The sequence below is a fragment of the Pteronotus mesoamericanus genome, unplaced genomic scaffold (assembly GCF_021234165.1).
Source record: "Pteronotus mesoamericanus isolate MK-2021 breed Mesoamerican mustached bat unplaced genomic scaffold, CSHL_Meso_final contig_24, whole genome shotgun sequence".
NCBI lineage: Eukaryota > Metazoa > Chordata > Mammalia > Chiroptera > Mormoopidae > Pteronotus > Pteronotus mesoamericanus.
This window is the reverse complement of record NW_026555100.1, coordinates 26,365,428-26,383,039: the sequence shown is the minus strand read 5'-3', so window position 1 is coordinate 26,383,039 and position 17,612 is coordinate 26,365,428. Positions and strand designations below refer to the sequence as shown.

The window sequence follows — 17,612 nt, the reverse complement described above, 5'->3', positions numbered from 1 at the left end:
TCTCTTGGATAATCTTGAAAATAGCCACCTGAAAATGAATCCTAAGTTCCAACAGATATTCAGGAATGTGGGCAGTCTTTTGTCAGAGCTGGCCCACAGCTATTGACAGGCTAACTTATTTTTCTCTCACTCTCTGAAATCTATAATTTTAATTTAGGACATCTCAGAATTTTTTTCTTGTCAGAGTCAAAGAAATTTCAATCAAAATCTGGGAAGGTGGGGTTATGTATGTGAAGACATGAAAAAGCTGACTCTAAAGGTTGTATGAAAATGCAAATGACCTAGAACTGTCAAAATTATTTTAAAAATTAACAAATTGGAGCAATTACATGTCATTTGAAGCTTATTATAATAATCAAAACTGTGATGTTGATGTAAGGATGGAGATCAGTGGAACAGAGGAGAGGGTCCACAAATAACGGTCAGCTGGCATTCTACAATAACACCAAATACATTTAATGGAGAAAAATGAAAGGACAAAGCCAGCCCCACTTGCTATTGTGGCACCAATTGCCTAGCAGGCCTATGACCTTGTTACACATGACTGCCATCTTACTCTTCTGAGCTTATGTCCCCAGGACTGAAATTTACTGGAAAGCAAGAACAGACCGTAACAGCTCCCTACAGCCACGGGCTGAAAACAGCATTGGAACAAACTGCAGCCTGTGTTACGATGCTCCAACAGCCCAGGGGCCACACAGCAGCACCCCCTCCACTCTTTTTAATCCAATTATAATTCAATAAAAGCTCAAAGCCCCCACACCTCAATGTTGGTGTGTCTCTTTACACCATGCCCCTCTTCTTTCTTAGAAAGTGAAAACAACTCTTTCCTCTATACTTTCTTCTCATTAAGGACAGTCTTTTCAACAAAGGGTGTTGGAACAACGAAACAGTCAAATGAAAAAGAAAAATATAAAACCTAACCCTTCAAGTTAACTCTTGGACAACTGATTTATACGACAAGAGCTGCAGAATAGTGGAAAATAATTTTTTGCTGTAAATAGTACCATGATAACTGGTTAACCCAAAGTGGGAAAAAAGAAAAGAAAAATAAAAAACAGCCTTCACTCCATTCAGGGATGAAAAATTATCCTCTACCACTTAAGTTCTTCTTGTTGAACCAATAATCAAATTAACACAAGGCAGAAAAGCAGGATAAAAACAAAATGAAACTTGATAACCTGAATACTCCTTGCAAACATAGGAAAGACCCACGAATAAACTTGACAAAATGATGGAAGCCATCACCTTCAATACCTCCTTCAGTCAAAGACACGGAGAATCAGTTAAGGGGGGTTACCAGAGAAGCACAGGGAACAAGGGTAAGATTGTTATGCAGATTCAAGCCCTGCTTTTCCTACCCACAGAGATAGGCAGTCCAAGTACAATGAGGGAAACTCGCTTACAAATAGAAATTTCCCTTATAAATGTAAGTGTCCTTTTATAAAGGGTAACTTCTACCTGATTTTCAGAGCTGATGTTTCTTAAAATTAACCAGCAGCGTAAAGGATACCCCAAAGAAGCATATTTGGGGGCAGCAAATTCTGCTCCCTTTCACTCCTACTTTGCTCCCACATAAAAACCAATTCTAGGATATAAATACGAAAAGTAAAACCCTAAACAATACATAAGAGAACACCTACACGTTCTAGGGCAGGGGGGATGAGGGGGATCTAACCCGCAGTCGGGGGGCCCAGGATGGCTATGAATGTGGCCCAATGCAAAATCATAAATTTACTTAGAACATTATGAGATTTGTGTGTTTGACTGTTTTCGTTAGTGTTTGTGTACTTAACATGTGGCCCAAGATAACTCTTCTTCCAGTGTGGCCCAGAGACGGCAAAAGGTTGGACACCCCTGTTACAAAGGTTTGTTTAAGAAAAGACTCGGAAAATGAACTAAAATAAGTTTAAAAACTTAAATTCTTCATAGAAAAGTAATGAATAAAAAAAAATACACTGGAGATTGAAAGAAGGTACTCCCAACACTTTAGAGACAAAGGACTCCTGTCCAGAATGTATAAGCAACCCCTACACATCAACAAGAAAAAGCTAAACAGCCTTCACTGCATTCAGGGATGAAATCCCTGAGAAAACAGGCAAAGGCACATGTTTAAGCAGATCCAATAAACAAATAAAACCATCTTCAACCTCATTAGTAATCAGGGTAAAGCCACAAAAAATGACTGATAACACCATATGTTGATGGAAATACATAGCAACTACAATACTAGTTGGAGTACAAATGGTACGACTACAATTCTTTTTAAGATTTTGTTTATTTTTAGATAGAGGGGAATGGAGGAAGAAAAGAGGAGAGAAACATCAACGTGGTTGCCTCTCGAGCGCCCCCTACTGGGGACCTCGCCCACAACCCAGGCATGTGCCCTGACTGGGAATCAAACTGGTGACCCTATAGTTTGCAGGCTGGTGCTCAATCCACTGAGCCACACTGGCCAGGGCGGGTACAACTGCTTCTGAGGCAGGCTAGTAAGAAGCCAAAAAAATTCCTTGACGATTGGAATGGGGATACTGAGACAGATAGCTAAAAAGACTGAGCAATTTACAGCCAGCTAATGAATCCTAAATCTTATCTTCCATAACCAGGGACACTTAAGAGCAAATGGTTTACACATTCCAGACCATCCTGGGTTAGACCTGACTCGGTCCTAGTCCTTCTCAGGTGACATTCTTTGAAAGTTAAACTGACCAGAGAATGACCCTGGTCCCCTCTCTATACTCATTTTGATTCATCAGCATATCAAAGGACACACAGGAAAGCTGGTAATATCTGACTGAGAATTCTCCTAAAATTCCCACCTTTAGAAAACAGGTAAAAACCCTTAAGACAAATAACCCAGTTTGTGCTCTCTTGAGCACATCAGTGCCTTCTCCCCTTCTTGCCTCAGGCGTGTATCTTTGTTTTCTTTCTAAGCTTTAAAGGTTCCCAGGAGACTTGCAACCAGGGGAGCAGCAGGCAGTGGCAGCCCATCCCATGATAACCCCCTGAACTTGTCCCCAAGGGCCTCCTTTTTCCCTCTGTAACTTGTTTCCCGAGTCTATTCAGCCCTGTATGATTTACTTCTCCTGTCTCTGTGATTTTCTTTCTAAAGGGCCAATGCAGCCTCGCCTAAGCTCAATCTTCCTCACTTTTCCAAAGGGCCACAGCAGCTCCACCTAGGCACACTCCTGTTGCTATGATCTTGCTTCTTCTATCTTAAGCCCTTCCTTGTTCCCCAGCTTTAATAAATGTACTCTCAAAATCACTTGGACTTGTGTCATAAAATCTTTCCAGCAAGAAGAATCTACACATTCCAGACCACGTTGGGGTAGAACCACCTTGGTCTCGGTCCTGGTCCCTTTCCAGTGATACTCTGAAGATCAGTGTGGCATTCTACTCAAGTTCCACATATGTATACCCTATGAGTTAGCAGTTCCATTCTTGGCAAAACATGTAATAGAAATACATGTACGTATGCACTAAAGGAAATGTGTAAAATGGTTACAGAATTTATTCAACAGCCCCACACAGAAATAAATCCACATAACTTCAACATTAAAATGAATTAGACTCTAGTACACTCATGGGCCAAAATATACAGCAATGAAATGGAATAACTGTAGCTACATGCAACAACATTGATGATCTTCACAAAGATCATACAAAGTGAAGAAAGCTAAGCACAAACAAATGTGTTCTGTATATTTCCATTAACATAAAATTCAAAAATGGTCAAAACTAAAGCATTAAACTGAAACATTAAACAAAGAATAGTTAGTACCACTGGGAAAGCAGCAGCAGAAGGGACCCCAGTGGTGATGGCAATGTTTCTCTTTCTTGCACTGGGTGGTAGAGTGGGTGTTGGCTTTGCAATAATAATTGTAAAGAAATATATAGAAGAAGGGAGGAAGCTAGCTTTCTCTAGGATTAAAAACTCAAAGTACCTTTACTGGTCGGCACTGCTGCCAGAGGGACCACTAACTACAAAAACAAAGTGACCCCATTTCTGGTTTGGAATTGGGAGTGACTATGACAGCCAACAGTTTTAGTTTCACTTCTTGCATCTTATTATTGCCCATGATACTTTGCCTGGCTTTGGGACAGAAACAGAGAACCTGCAACAAACTTTCTTGTTACCATCAGAATCCTGCTCAACCAATACTTCCTAAAGGTATACTCCTTTGATCATGCAAAAGTGGCACATGAAATGAAATATGCTGCCATCTGGGAGCTGTAGTAATCACAAGTATTAGTTTCACATCATCTGGCATATGAGAAAAAAGGCTCTAAGGAAACATGACAACTAAATGTGTAGCATCCTGGATTAGATCCTAAGCCCAGAAAAAGAAACATTAGTTGGAAAACAGGTGAAATTCTAACAAGGTCCATTAATTTAGCTCACCGTATTACAATATCATTAATTTGCTGGTTTTGATCACTGTACTGTTGCTATGTAACATACATCAGAAAGTATGTGAAGGGTATATAGGAATTCTCTGTATTAGTTTTACAACTTTTCAGAAGATAAAATGATTTCAAAATTAAAAGTTTAAATGCTTTTAAAAATCAGTTGGAAATCATTAACTTACTGAAAATTAACATTCCTGTCTTCACAGAGAAGTTTCACTGTTAATCATAAAATTCTGTCATAAACAAAAGAAATACCAACGGATGACGATGTAATACTAGCAAGTCACTATTATAACAGAAAAATAGTTTTTCATTTAAAGATAATGTTACTATGTTGTTCAATAGCTTCTCTAAGATCAGTGGTTCCTTTTTAACTTGTTTTTTTCTGACTGGCAACATTGGGTTTCAAACAGACTAAGTCATCAGTTAAAATAGGAGGAAACAAAACAAGCTAAGACAGGATTGGTAGGACATAAAGCTAGGTAAAATGAACGTTATTTCTGCCTCTACTCTTCTAGAAACTATTTAGTTGACTTTTTAAAAAGTCATGATAAAATTGGCATAGGAGATAAAATATATATACCATGTTAGTAAAACATACAGTTCCAAATGCAAAAAGTTTCACAATACAATAGGGACAACCCTGTGGCAGTCAAAAGGAAATTTAAGTTCTATGTCTAGACAGAAATGTAATTAGGTATTTCTCCAATTTGCTAAATAAACTGAAAAAATTAAAATAAGTGAACTTCAAGATAAATTGGGACAGAAGAGTTATCTCACTGTCAATGAAAGAACATTCAAAACCTATTAGAAAGTTTTATAAGAGTTTATTTGAGCCAAATTTTTGAGGGCATGCCTGAAACCAAGATCTCAACAGATTGAGAAAATGCTCAGAAGAATGGAAGTTTTAAAGTTCTTTTTATGTGTTAGAATCAAAAGAGAAAACGAAAGAAGGTAAATGAAATCCACTGTGGTAGATTAAGGAAGCAGAAGAAAGCAAAGCATGGAAATCTCTAGGATTAAATAAAAAGAAGAGGGATGGGAGGAGGTAGAAGACTGTATAAAGGGGATAAACGGTAATGGAAAATTCGTCTTAGGGTGGTGTACATTCAATACAATATAAAAATGATGTATTATAGAATTGTATACCTGAAACCTATATAATTTTATTAACCAATGTCACCCCAATAAATGCAAGTAAAAAATAAATAATAAAGAAAATAAATAAAAAGCAAAATGGAGAAATATATTTCTCTTACATTGGTGGGTACAGCAGTATTAATAATTAACACATATAGCACATAGCCCCAATGCCCCAGATTGTCAGGTTTATTAGACAGCCCTTTTTCATTCACAACACAAATAGAAAAGCTGCCTTAAAAAAAAAAAAAAGAAAGAAAAACAGTTAACCATGTAGAGACTGATAATAGCAGAGATAAATCTAACAAACTGAAGAAAGCAGGTGAAATACATCAAATAGGAAGTATAATTGCTACCAACCACTTCATTTTGTTGCTTTAAACCATGCTCTCTGTCTTCAGCATATTTTTTCATCTCTTTGTTTCGTCGATTCTCAGCTTCTTTTGCTTGAGTGATTAGCATCATTTTTTCATCTAACCATTTCTTTCTATCAGATTTATATTTCTGCTCAGATTCCTAGATACATAAACAGTACAAATAACTATCATGTGCTTAAGTAGACAAAAAAAACCTATTTTTATACTCTTTACATAAAACCTGTCACTTTTTTAACCTTTCTAAAAACTTAAAAATAGTTTTCTTTCAACAATGACAACACTGGAGTTTATTTCAGATTATAAAATGAACATTGCTGTTTTGCTTTCTTAAACAGCATTTCACTTACAAACTTTGCTTTGCTATGAAGTCCATTATTTAAAAACCTGATTTAATCAGCAAGCATAGGAAATGAACGATTTGAATTCCTGAAAGTGTTACAAAGACCCAAGTCTTCAAAAATGCCAGGAAAACAAAACAAAGACCTGGTTTGTGATGGTCGTTTTTAATTGTCTGGTTCCAAAAGTAAAATATTCTGGGTATATAGGATGCCAAATAAAGAACAACTTATGCAACAGGACAAACATTTATTAGTTTAAGGATCACTGAAAACAGCTGGACAAAGAATACAGTTGACCAGTAATGTCCAAAGTGGCTTCCATAGATCCTTTGGGTTCAAAAGCATCTAATTTATACATTCAAAATCCAGGTGAACAAAAACAATATCCCACTTTAAAACACACATCCCACTGTTCTAAAATCTTTTAAAAGCACTGTACTATGTGAACTATGGCAGTCCATTCCATGATTACAAATGTTATAATCTAAGATATGTGATTACACCATTTGAGAGCAATGAAAACATACCGATACCTCTTAATGTAAACATTCTCAATATAATTTTTTTTCATACTTAATAGAGTATTTACTTGGGATTTTCACAATGGAAAGGATAAAGTCTAGACTATATAATTAACAATTACAAAAGAAAGTAACAAAAGAATTCATGCACATAGACAACAGTGTGGTGATTGCTCGGGTGAGGAGGGTAAAGGGGGACTAAACAGTAATGGAAAAAATATATAATAAAGATTAAATCAAAAAAATTAGTAAATAAAATTAAAAAGTAACTACTATTTTTTGTATTTGTTTTACATCCAATTACATACAGCCTGAATTTAGGAAAATTTAGATGCCGCTAACTTTCCAAACTCATGTTTTTTTTCCCATCTCAAATCTAGTTATGAATGCAAGTCCTACTGTACAAAATTTTAAGTCGTAGTTGGTAAATCCCATTAAAAATATATTTCCCCCACATGTATTCTATACACCGCATGTTAGAGTTGAATATAAAATAAGTAAATAAACAAACAAACACCAAGCAGAATATCTTCTATATAGTATGCTTTGAAATATATCCTAGTTTCCAGATATACAACTCTGTTCTTTTCCAACTTAATAATTACATATTAAAAAGATTTACAATAATGAAAATAATTTTCCTAACAGTGATTTTCCTCACCGTAGAATCTGATGAATAAAAAGTTTAAGGGCTAGAAAAATCGGTAAGACATGGTCAATTAAGTATTAAATATATAGAATATAAAACTGAAGACTCAACTGCAGTATTTTCATTGGCAATTAGTTTGTGTCTTGGGAATCTCCTCCCTGTCATTTCAATATATACTGAAAAATTGTATCAATATATTAACACTTCCTAGGAATTATTTTACCCATATCTAAATTAATTATCAAACACTTACTGAATTCTTCTCTCATGAGAAATATAATGAATATACAGATACACATATACATACATAAATAAAATCATACCTGTAACTCATCTTGAAGTTTACTGAGCTTTTTACTAAGCACATCTGTGTAATCCTCACATTCCTTATTTGACCTTTGATTACTTTTTGTTTCCAGATCTTTGAATTTTTCTTTCAATTTTTCCAATTCTGTTAGAAAAAATTAGTTTTAAAAGCACATGCAAAAGTTATACAGACAAGAATGAGAAGAGCCCTGAAAAAGGACGATCAAGGCAGACCTTAGAGCCCTGACCTGTGTGGCTCAGTTGGTTGGGCATCATCCTGCAAAGCTGAAGGTCAAAGGTTGGATTCCTAGCCAGGGCACATGCCTGGGTTGCAGGTTCGGTCCCCAGTCAGGGTGTGTACCAGGGGCAACTCATCTATGTTTCTCTCTCAGATTGATGTTTCTGCCCCTTTCTCCCTCCCTTCCCCTCTCTCTAAAAATAAAGTTAAAAAAAAAAAAAAAAAAGACACAACTAGAACTATACTAAGTGTTGTGCTGTTAAGAGTTCTTACCAAACTCTAAGAAAAGAAGAACTACAAGGACCACTGAATAATGTTCAAAGTATACAATGGTATTCTGAAGGATGATGATGCTATGAGCTAGACAGAGGTAAAGCTTAGTTGAAAATTTATTCTTATCATCTGGGAACATTATAAGTTATCATCCAGTTATTATGAACATGTCCTTACGCGTTCTTAACTGTACACAATTTTACTTAGATAAAGCAATTTTCATCACACTGGGAAATGGCAAATGACAGGGCATTCCAAAAACACACTAAATATTTTTCATTATTAATTATTATAAATACTACAATAATTTAAAAAGGAAGTACATCTAGGAAGATAAAAAATGCAAGAGTATGTCTTGAGATATTTAAGCAGTCTGGTTTTACCTGTGGCCAGTCTTTCAGCTTCCTCTAATTTAGCTTCAAGCACTTGCTCTTGCTCTACCTGAGTTTGTTCTTGTTCTTCCAGTGTCATTCGCATGTCTTCAATTATTTTTTCTTTAACACTCAGATCTAAAAATTTGGGGTGAACATTTTTGAAATTACTAACATCCCCATCTACAAATCCAATTTTTCTTGAATTCTCTTAAAAGTAAAATTCCCTTTTATTAACTACAATAGATATCAGTTCCATATAGACAGAAATTTTGTCTTGTTCTCTGCTGTACCCCCAATGCCTAGAACAGCACTGGCATAGATGAAGCACCAAATATCTGACATACAGATGAATGCTTGGATGATTACAAGAATGGACAGATGGAAAGAAATCTTTTCAAATAAAATTAACAAATTTTTATAATGTTAAAACTATTAATACTAATGAGCACAAATCTTGGGATTTAGAAGAAGCAGTATTTGGCAAAATACTTGCTTTTGGTCTTAATATTCTCAAACCAAAATTAAAAATTTTACCTCTTAAAAACAAAAAAGGCTCAATCCCAAACTGACTTATTTTCTTAAAACGCAAGTAATTATTTTTAATAGAAAAATTTTCAAAGCCAAGTATTTACTTCTAGTGTTTTTAAAACCACTTCTTGAGGAATAGCTGTGCTACTAGCCTTACCAAAATTGTTTAAAGCCCTTGAAAAATGAAAATGTCTTTAAATAGTTCTATTTTAAACCTGTCTGCTAGAAAGAGAGAAAGAGGAAAGATTACTCTGGTGCCTCTAGTATTGGCCACATAGCAGCAAAGCTCATTTTAGATACCTCTTATCAAAACTGTTACTGGTGTCAGAGATGACAAACCTATAAATGCATATAGGACAACCTCATGTCACTAAAAGTAACATTAAATGACAAAATTCTCAAAAGATGGCTCCCTAAAAATGCATATAATGCAAGTTCAATGCAAACAAAAAATAAGAAAAACTTATGAGTAATTTTCAGTCTATCTGTCCATTGATGTAAGATGCTGGGATTCCTCCTAAGATTTAAACAGAATTCCTCCTAAGGTTAAAGGAGTCTTGGTATTATCATCTAAACTCTTTCAAAAAGTATGACTTGCAAAATATTCATATTATATAATTAATTATAAGTTTATTCAAAGAATCCCTTTCCTCTTGCATTCTATATTTTGCACAAAACTAGAGGTCTAGAATTAGAGTTTTAAGTACCTAACTATCAACTAGGAGAGTCCCAGGGCACCAATGATAACTTCACCGATGACTATCCACCTATGATTTGAAAGGCAGGAATAGTAAAGGAAAAAGATTTATTTCATCAGTCACTGCCCCCAATAATTTATATTTTACTTCAGGACAGAATCCAGCAAGATAAAAAAACAAAACAGAAAATAAAGCACATACAGACAACTATTAAATAGATATCTCATCATAGCTAAAAAAAAATGGCTATAAACTGAAAATAAATCAGTGCCTTTCCAACTGGAATGCTGCAAAGAGACACACCAGTATGATACAAGGATTCTTAAAATATGCAAGCCTGATAATTTAGTCAGGTGCACAGACCTCTTTTCCCTTAGACTATAGAATTAAAAAATGACAACAGCCAACAGAACAATAGCCGTCTGCTCCAAATGAATCACTATACCTATTTTTTTGTCAGATAGGCAAAAAATATATTTTTTGGTGTACTGCAGAATTTTGGTAATTAGTTTATGTGTGCTATGAGATGAAAAAGGTTGAAAATCGCTGGAATAAGTATCAAGTGCTTAACATTCAGGGGAGAGGATCAGTGAGAGTTATAATGTCCTGGAAAAGATTCAAAAAGGAAAGGCTTAGGCATAACATTTGAGAACAGGTAAGAAAAGGAAAGAAGGGACATTACAAAAACTAGGGACAAAAATGACACATAAATGTCATGTAAAATCCCAGATTAGAAATACCTAGTGACAGTTCAAATTTCAGACCAGTATACCAAATAAAACAAGCAGAAACGCTTGAAACCATGTGATACTACATTTCACCTAGCACACTGGCAGTAAGTTTGGAGTTTAAGAACATCTAATACTGGCAAAACTATGGGGAAACAGGCACTCTATATACTATTACTGTGAGTCTATACTAGAATAAGCACTTTGGAGAACAGAGAAGCAATATTTATCAAAATTCAAATATATATCATTTGGGCCAGCAATTCAATTGCTTGAAATTTCCCCTACAAATATATTTGCCAGAGTACGTGTGCACAAAGACTTTTGTACAAAAATATTCGTGGTACTGTCTATAATAACAAAAGTAACATCTGAAATAACAAAAAAATTTCATCATAGGGATATTACTAAAAAGCAGATTATAAAATGTATTGACTATTAATTTTGAGATATTACATTTATGTAAGGTAATGCCTTTCCCTTAAAAATTTCATGATAAAGTATTTATGTGTAAATAACATTGATGCTAACAAATACCTTTCAAGTCACTCAGTTTAATAAATACACATATAAGAAAAACAGAGATGCAACTGTGGCAAAATATTAAAATATGGTGAATGAATATAATAAAGGGTACTTAGGTGTTCTTTACATTGACCTTTTGACTTTTGCAAATGTTTTTCTTTTTTAATTAAAATTTGGAAAAAAATAGAAAATTGGAATCATTATGCCAACTTTACAAGCAATGAAATTGTAGCTTAAATTAGCATATAATACTCCTTCTACTGAATTTTGAAATTGTTTCATTTAAGATCAACACCTTGTCTTTGGTAAAAAGCAGGAGGACTCTATCCCTTGTAATGTGTTCTCTTTTGTGCACATTACAATCAGTTTTCTCTCCTCTATCCTAATCAGTGTTGTCACATTACTTAAAACTTTCTTTCAAAATAATAATTTTTTTCTTCCATTTAAAAAAGTCATATTAAATAAATTGGTTATAGCAATATTAATAAAATGGAATTATATGTAGCCTTTAAAAATAAAGAGGTTAACAGAGGGGAAAAAACGATAAGGTAGATGTGCCCATATACCAAATCTATAGAAATTAACAATTTCTTCTAGGGTCTTTTTCTTGAGATCACACACTTCCACATAAAATGTGGTCTATTGTTTACCTTCTTTATCAAGAGAATAGAGGCAAAATGGAAGATTGAGAAACAAAACGAATTAGTCTGGATAGAATCTGAAAAGTTATACAATAATAAGCTATAAAAAGGGAGACCCGAATGTCAAGCTACAGTGTGAAAGTTTATTGTGTAGGCAGTTAGAAATGATCAAGTACTTTTAATAGGAAAATGACACAATAAGAGTTTTAGAAAATTTTAACCTAGCTGTATGGCTATACAAGAGAATGAGTTTGACATAGGCCTGGCTAAGGGATACGAAAAAATATGAGGAGTCACTAGGAAAAAGAAGTAACAGAATTTAGGTACTGAATCTGAGGTTAAGGGGGAACAATATCATTTAGTCTAAACTAGGGTGGGCAAATATCTTCTGTGAAAGGTCAGATAGTAACTATTTTAAGGTCTGTCACAACGACTTACCTCTGCCACTGTAATGTGAAAGCAGCCACAGAAAACACAAAAGAAAATGTGTTGCTATATTCTAATAAAACTTTATTTACAAAATTAGGCAGTGAACTGAATTTGGTCAGAAGGCTGCCATTTGTTAACCCCTGGTCCAGACATTGAAAACAGTGGAGACCAGTAGTAGAAATAGAGATAAGATAGTTTGGGCAGAAAAAGACATTCAGGTTCAGAATTTAGAAAGACTCCAAAACCATTCACCATAAGAAAATTACAGACTACTATCGCGCAGGAGTATAGATGCAAAACCTCAACAGAATACTAGCAAACTGAATCTAGCAACATATAAAAGCATTATACACCCTGACCAAGTGAAATTCATCCCAGGAATGCAAGTTTGGTTCAACATATGAAAATCAAACAATGGAATGCACTGTATTAATAAAAAATAAAACCCCATGATCATCTCAACAAATACAGAAAAAAGCGTTTGACAAAATCCAACACCCTTTCATGATAAAAATACTCAAACTAGAAACAGAAGGAAACTAACTTTCTCAACCTGATAAAGGCATCAATAAAAACCCCATACCTAACATTATACATATGGGTAAAAGAATGAAAACGTCCCCCTAACATCAAAAACAGGACAACAATTTCCACTCTTACCATTTCTTCAACACTGTTCTGGTGGTTTCACCAGGGCAATTAGGCAAGAATGAGAAATAAAAGCAAACAGAGTGTGTGTTAAGGGAGAAGTAAAATTATCTCTACTTGCAGAAGACATGATCTTGTTTATAGAAAATCCTAAGGAACCCCCCCTACCCCCCGCTGCCACACACATACCCAAAAGGAAGAAAAAGAAAGAAAGCCTTATTAGACCTCATAAGCTAGTACAGCAATGTTGCAGGATATAAGATGAACCAAATCAAATTGATTCTCTTTCCATACATTAGCAATGAACAATACAAAAATAGAATTAAGGAAATAATTCCATTTTCAAAAGTATGACAAAGAATAATATACTTAGGAATAAATGAACAAAAGACATGCAAAACTTATACACTAAAAACAAAAAAACATTCAAAAGAATTCTAGAGCTCTAGCTAAATGAAATGATATCCTACATTTATGGTTTATACTGTTTGGCTGGCCAATTCCCCAAACAGAGCCTCAGATTTGACACAATTCCCATCAAAATTCCAGCTGGCTCCTTTGCAGAAAATGACAAGCTAATCCTAAAATTCATGTAGAAATCCAAAGAATCCAAAATAGCCAAAGCATTCTTGCAAAAGAAGAATAAAAGTAGGAAGATTCACATTTCACATTTCAAAACTTACATAAAGCTATAAGTAACAATACAGTGTGGTACCAGCTTAAGGATAGACATATAAATCACTGAAAAATTGAGATTCCAGAAATAAATCCTTAAATTCATGGTCAACTGATTTTCAACATAGGTGCAAAGACAATGCAATGGAGGAAAATACAGTCTTTTCAACAAATGGTGCTAAGACAGTGGGTCTCCATATGCAAAAGAACTAAGACACCTACCTCAAATAATATACAAAATTATACTCAAGTGGATGAACACAAAATGGATCAAAGATCTAAAACTATAAGAGCTAAAACTACAAAACTCTGAGATGACCTAGGTGACTCTGAAATAGGCAATAGTTTCTTAAGACATGACACCTAAAACCTAAGTAATCAAAACAAAATAGGTAAACTAAACTTCATCAAAATTGAAAACTTTCATATATCAAAGAACACTATCAAGTAATTGAAAAACAACCCAAGAAAATGGGAGAAAACATTTGCAAGCCATTTATCTGATAAGGGTCTAATATCCAGAATATATAAAAAAAATCTTACAACACCAAAATAAAAAGACAAATGATCAACAACTGAAAACTAGATTCTCAATATCATCAGTAATTAGGGAAATGCAAATCAGTAACACAATGACATACTACTTTATATCCATCAAAATGTTATGTTGAATAGGGTTCCCAAAAAATTCACGTCCACACACTATAAATGACCTTATTTGGAAATAAGGTCTTTGCAGATGTAATCAAGTTTAAAGTCATATTTAGAATAAAGTCACAGTCTAATGACAAGTGTCCCTATATGAAAAGGGAAGTTTGGACAGAAAACACAGGGAAAAGACACCAATATAGACACACCAGAGGGAAAATGGCCACATTAAAACAAAGACAGACTGGAATTACACTGACACAAATGAAGAAAATAAAGGATTGTCATTAAACCACCAGAAGCTAGAAAATACAAGGAAAGATTCCCTAGAACCTTCAGAAGAAGCATGTCAATATCTTTATTTGGGATTTCTAGCTCTGGCTCCACTAAGAGAAAGTTTTTGTTGTTTTAAGCTACCCAGTTGTAGTACTTTGTTACAGCAGTCCTAGTAAACTGATAAAGTTAGCTATAACTTTAAAAATGAAAAATAAGTGTTGGCAACATCATGCAGAAACTGGAACCCTCCCTCATCCACTGTTGGTCCAACACAGTATAATATAGTCATGGTGGAAAAATACAGCAGTTCCTCAAAGAGTTAAACATACAGTTACCATATGATCCAGCAGTTCCACTACTAGATACATATATCCCAAGGGAAGTGAAAACATACGTTCACCCAAAAACCAGTTCACGAATATTCATAAAAGCCAAAAAGTGGAAACAATCTAAATGTCCATCAACTGATACATAAATAAAAAGTGGCCCTGGATGGCGTGGCTCAGTTGGTTGGAGCATCATTGCATAGACCAAAAGGTTGCGGGTTCAATTCCTGATCAGGGCACATACCCAGGTTGTGGGTTCAATCCCCAGTCAGAACATGTACAAGGCGGCAACTAATCGATGCTTCCCTCTCTCTCCACTCCCTCTCAGCTTTCTCTCTCTCTAAAAAAAGTGATCTACTCCAACAACAGACTACTGGTTAGCCATGATAAAGAATGAAGTTACTCATTAGAATCAATGCTTTTCTGTTTTGATAATGTTAAGCTTATGTTGCCCTTACTTTACTCTAGGATTTGCAAAGGAAAATGCTAAACCAATTGTTATTGCAACTATTTTGCCAGTCATTTTAATAATGGGCGTAGAAGTTTGTTCCTGACCTTTGCACACTCTCTCATACTGCTGTACAGCTTCTTCCACTTTCTGATTACTTAACTGCTCCTGCAAAATGAAAGAATATGAATTAAATGCAGATGTAACAAACAAACAGCAACAATAGTGAGGCATAAAACAGAGTTCAATGTTAGGTGTGATATCTTTCTCTTACAAAGCTACTAGTCTCAAAATTCCAAATTTCTTTCATCTTGAAGGAAAGGGCAGAGTGCAAGTGTAATAAGAAAAAAATAGTAATAATTTTATAATCTACCTCATTTTACTTAAGATTTTAAGTTACTATGTTCTCTTACATTCCACAAAAAAGCAAAAACAGGGAAATGGAGGTTTATTATGTATTTAACAAAGCAGAGGCAAGAAAAACCATAAAAAAGTTCCCTATGAGTAAATTCAAAATGCAGAAAAACAGGGCCCTCTCCTCTCCTCTCTCATCTCCTCTATGTAAATGGAAAGTAGATGGAAGGTCTGAAAAATAACCAGATGTAAGAGCCAAGATTAAATTACGGGCACTGAAAATCCTCCAATTCCAATTTTAATCTCAGGTAATCCAACCTCACTCATTATCTCATTTGATTGAGCACTATAGCCTAATTTCCTAAATCTTAGAATGAATCATTACAGAACATGAAAACCTCTGAATTGTATTATGAAAGTACAGATTACTTTATTAGGATTATAATCAGTTAAAAATTTAAATCCGATGTTTACACCTGAATATTCATTATTTGCTTCATTTAAAGTAAACATGCAAAGAATACAACAATCTTTCCTTACTGTTGCCTTATCCAATTAATTGATGTCATGTAAAATATACCCACTTATAAAGGGATTTTGCTTTTGCTTAAGTGTCCTCTTAAAAAAACTTTTTTACAAGACCTGAGCTTTTCCTCTTTACTTTTTGTTTTGAAATAATTTTAGATTTATAAAAGAATTACAAAGATAGCAGAGATTTCCTGTAAAACCTCCACTTAGCTTCCCTAATTTCAACATCTTTTATTATCATGGTATATTTATTTTTAAAATCAAGAAACTAACATGAAATACACAAAAAATGAGCAGTTGAGTCTCAAAGCTATTATTTAGAAAATGAAAATAATCTTCGTATGGATAAAAGAAATTAGCATTGGCATAATACTATCAAGAGCTACCGACTTTATTTGGATTTCACTAGTTTCTCCACCCCGCACACCACACAACATTGCATTTAGTCATCATGTCTCCTTAGTATTACCTTTTGACAGTTTCTCAGTAATGCTTTCCTTTAGTGACATTGACACTTTATTGGTCACATATTTATAACATCCTCAGTTTGGTTTGTCTGATGTTTTCTCATAATTAGACTGAGTTAATGGATTTGGAGGAAGAATAGCACATGAAAAGTGTGCCCTTCTGGTCACAACAAATCAGAAAATACATGTTAACAATATGCCTTACCACTGGCGATGCTCTTCTTGAATATCTGGTTATGGTGGTGTCTGCCAGATTTCTCCAATGTAAAGTTACTATTTTTTCCTTTCCATACTCTAATCATTAGAAGCAAATCACTATGGCCTTGTTTAATTTTAACCAATTTATTTCTCAATTGCAAAAAGGTCAAAAGAGAATTTGGTATAAAGGACTGATTTTTTTAAGACACTAAAATATACAGATTCTACTTAAACAATCCTTTGAAAAAACTGTTACCTTGAGTTGTTGAATTGTTCGCTGTTTCATGTCTATTTCCTGAGAACACTGGTTTTTCTTTTTCTCCAGTTCATTCATTTTAATCCTCGTTAATTTTTCTTCATCACGCATTAGAGACACCTACAAAGTAATGATTATAAAACAAATTAAGTATTTTTTCTAAATATTAATTGCTTTTTGTTTAAAATTCATGGCCACTGGTTCAAAGATTCATGTCCTTAAAAATCCATTTTAAAAAGTACAGATTCTAACATAGTATAAGATACAGCTTCAAATTATCAGAATATTTCTAAATACTCTACAGGAGAATGCATATGAAGAAATCATTTCCTTCTGACACTTTAAGAATATCAAATTCTGTAAGCTCTCAGAAAAGAATCAACATAGCATCTTGCACGCAACACCAAAATCATTAGCATGGAAAAATCAAAAGACATATTCTAGGGGGAAAATACTGGCTCACATTTCCAAGGTTTTTTGAGTATTGCAATCCAGTAACACAAGAAATACTTTAGAAGCTAATAGTGGCACATAGAGGATAAAAATCGAACAGTTACATGACCAAAAGGTACCCAGGCAGGGGAAAAGTCCATTGATTTTTGGTGTTAGTGGT

The 17,612-nt window shown here is 34.4% G+C and overlaps 1 protein-coding gene across 1 annotated transcript in view; it reads right to left on the bottom strand.

The window, feature by feature from the left end:
• KIF20B (kinesin family member 20B) overlaps positions 1-17,612 on the bottom strand; it is a 70,136-nt gene that overhangs the window by 12,854 nt on the left and 39,670 nt on the right. The window contains exons 22-26 of the mRNA XM_054572830.1: positions 17,000-17,119; positions 15,304-15,364; positions 8,636-8,761; positions 7,759-7,886; positions 5,911-6,066 (exon numbers count right to left, since the gene is read on the bottom strand). Of these exons, the coding sequence (XP_054428805.1) occupies positions 5,911-6,066; positions 7,759-7,886; positions 8,636-8,761; positions 15,304-15,364; positions 17,000-17,119 (591 nt within the window). The remainder of the gene's footprint in view (positions 1-5,910; positions 6,067-7,758; positions 7,887-8,635; positions 8,762-15,303; positions 15,365-16,999; positions 17,120-17,612) is intronic.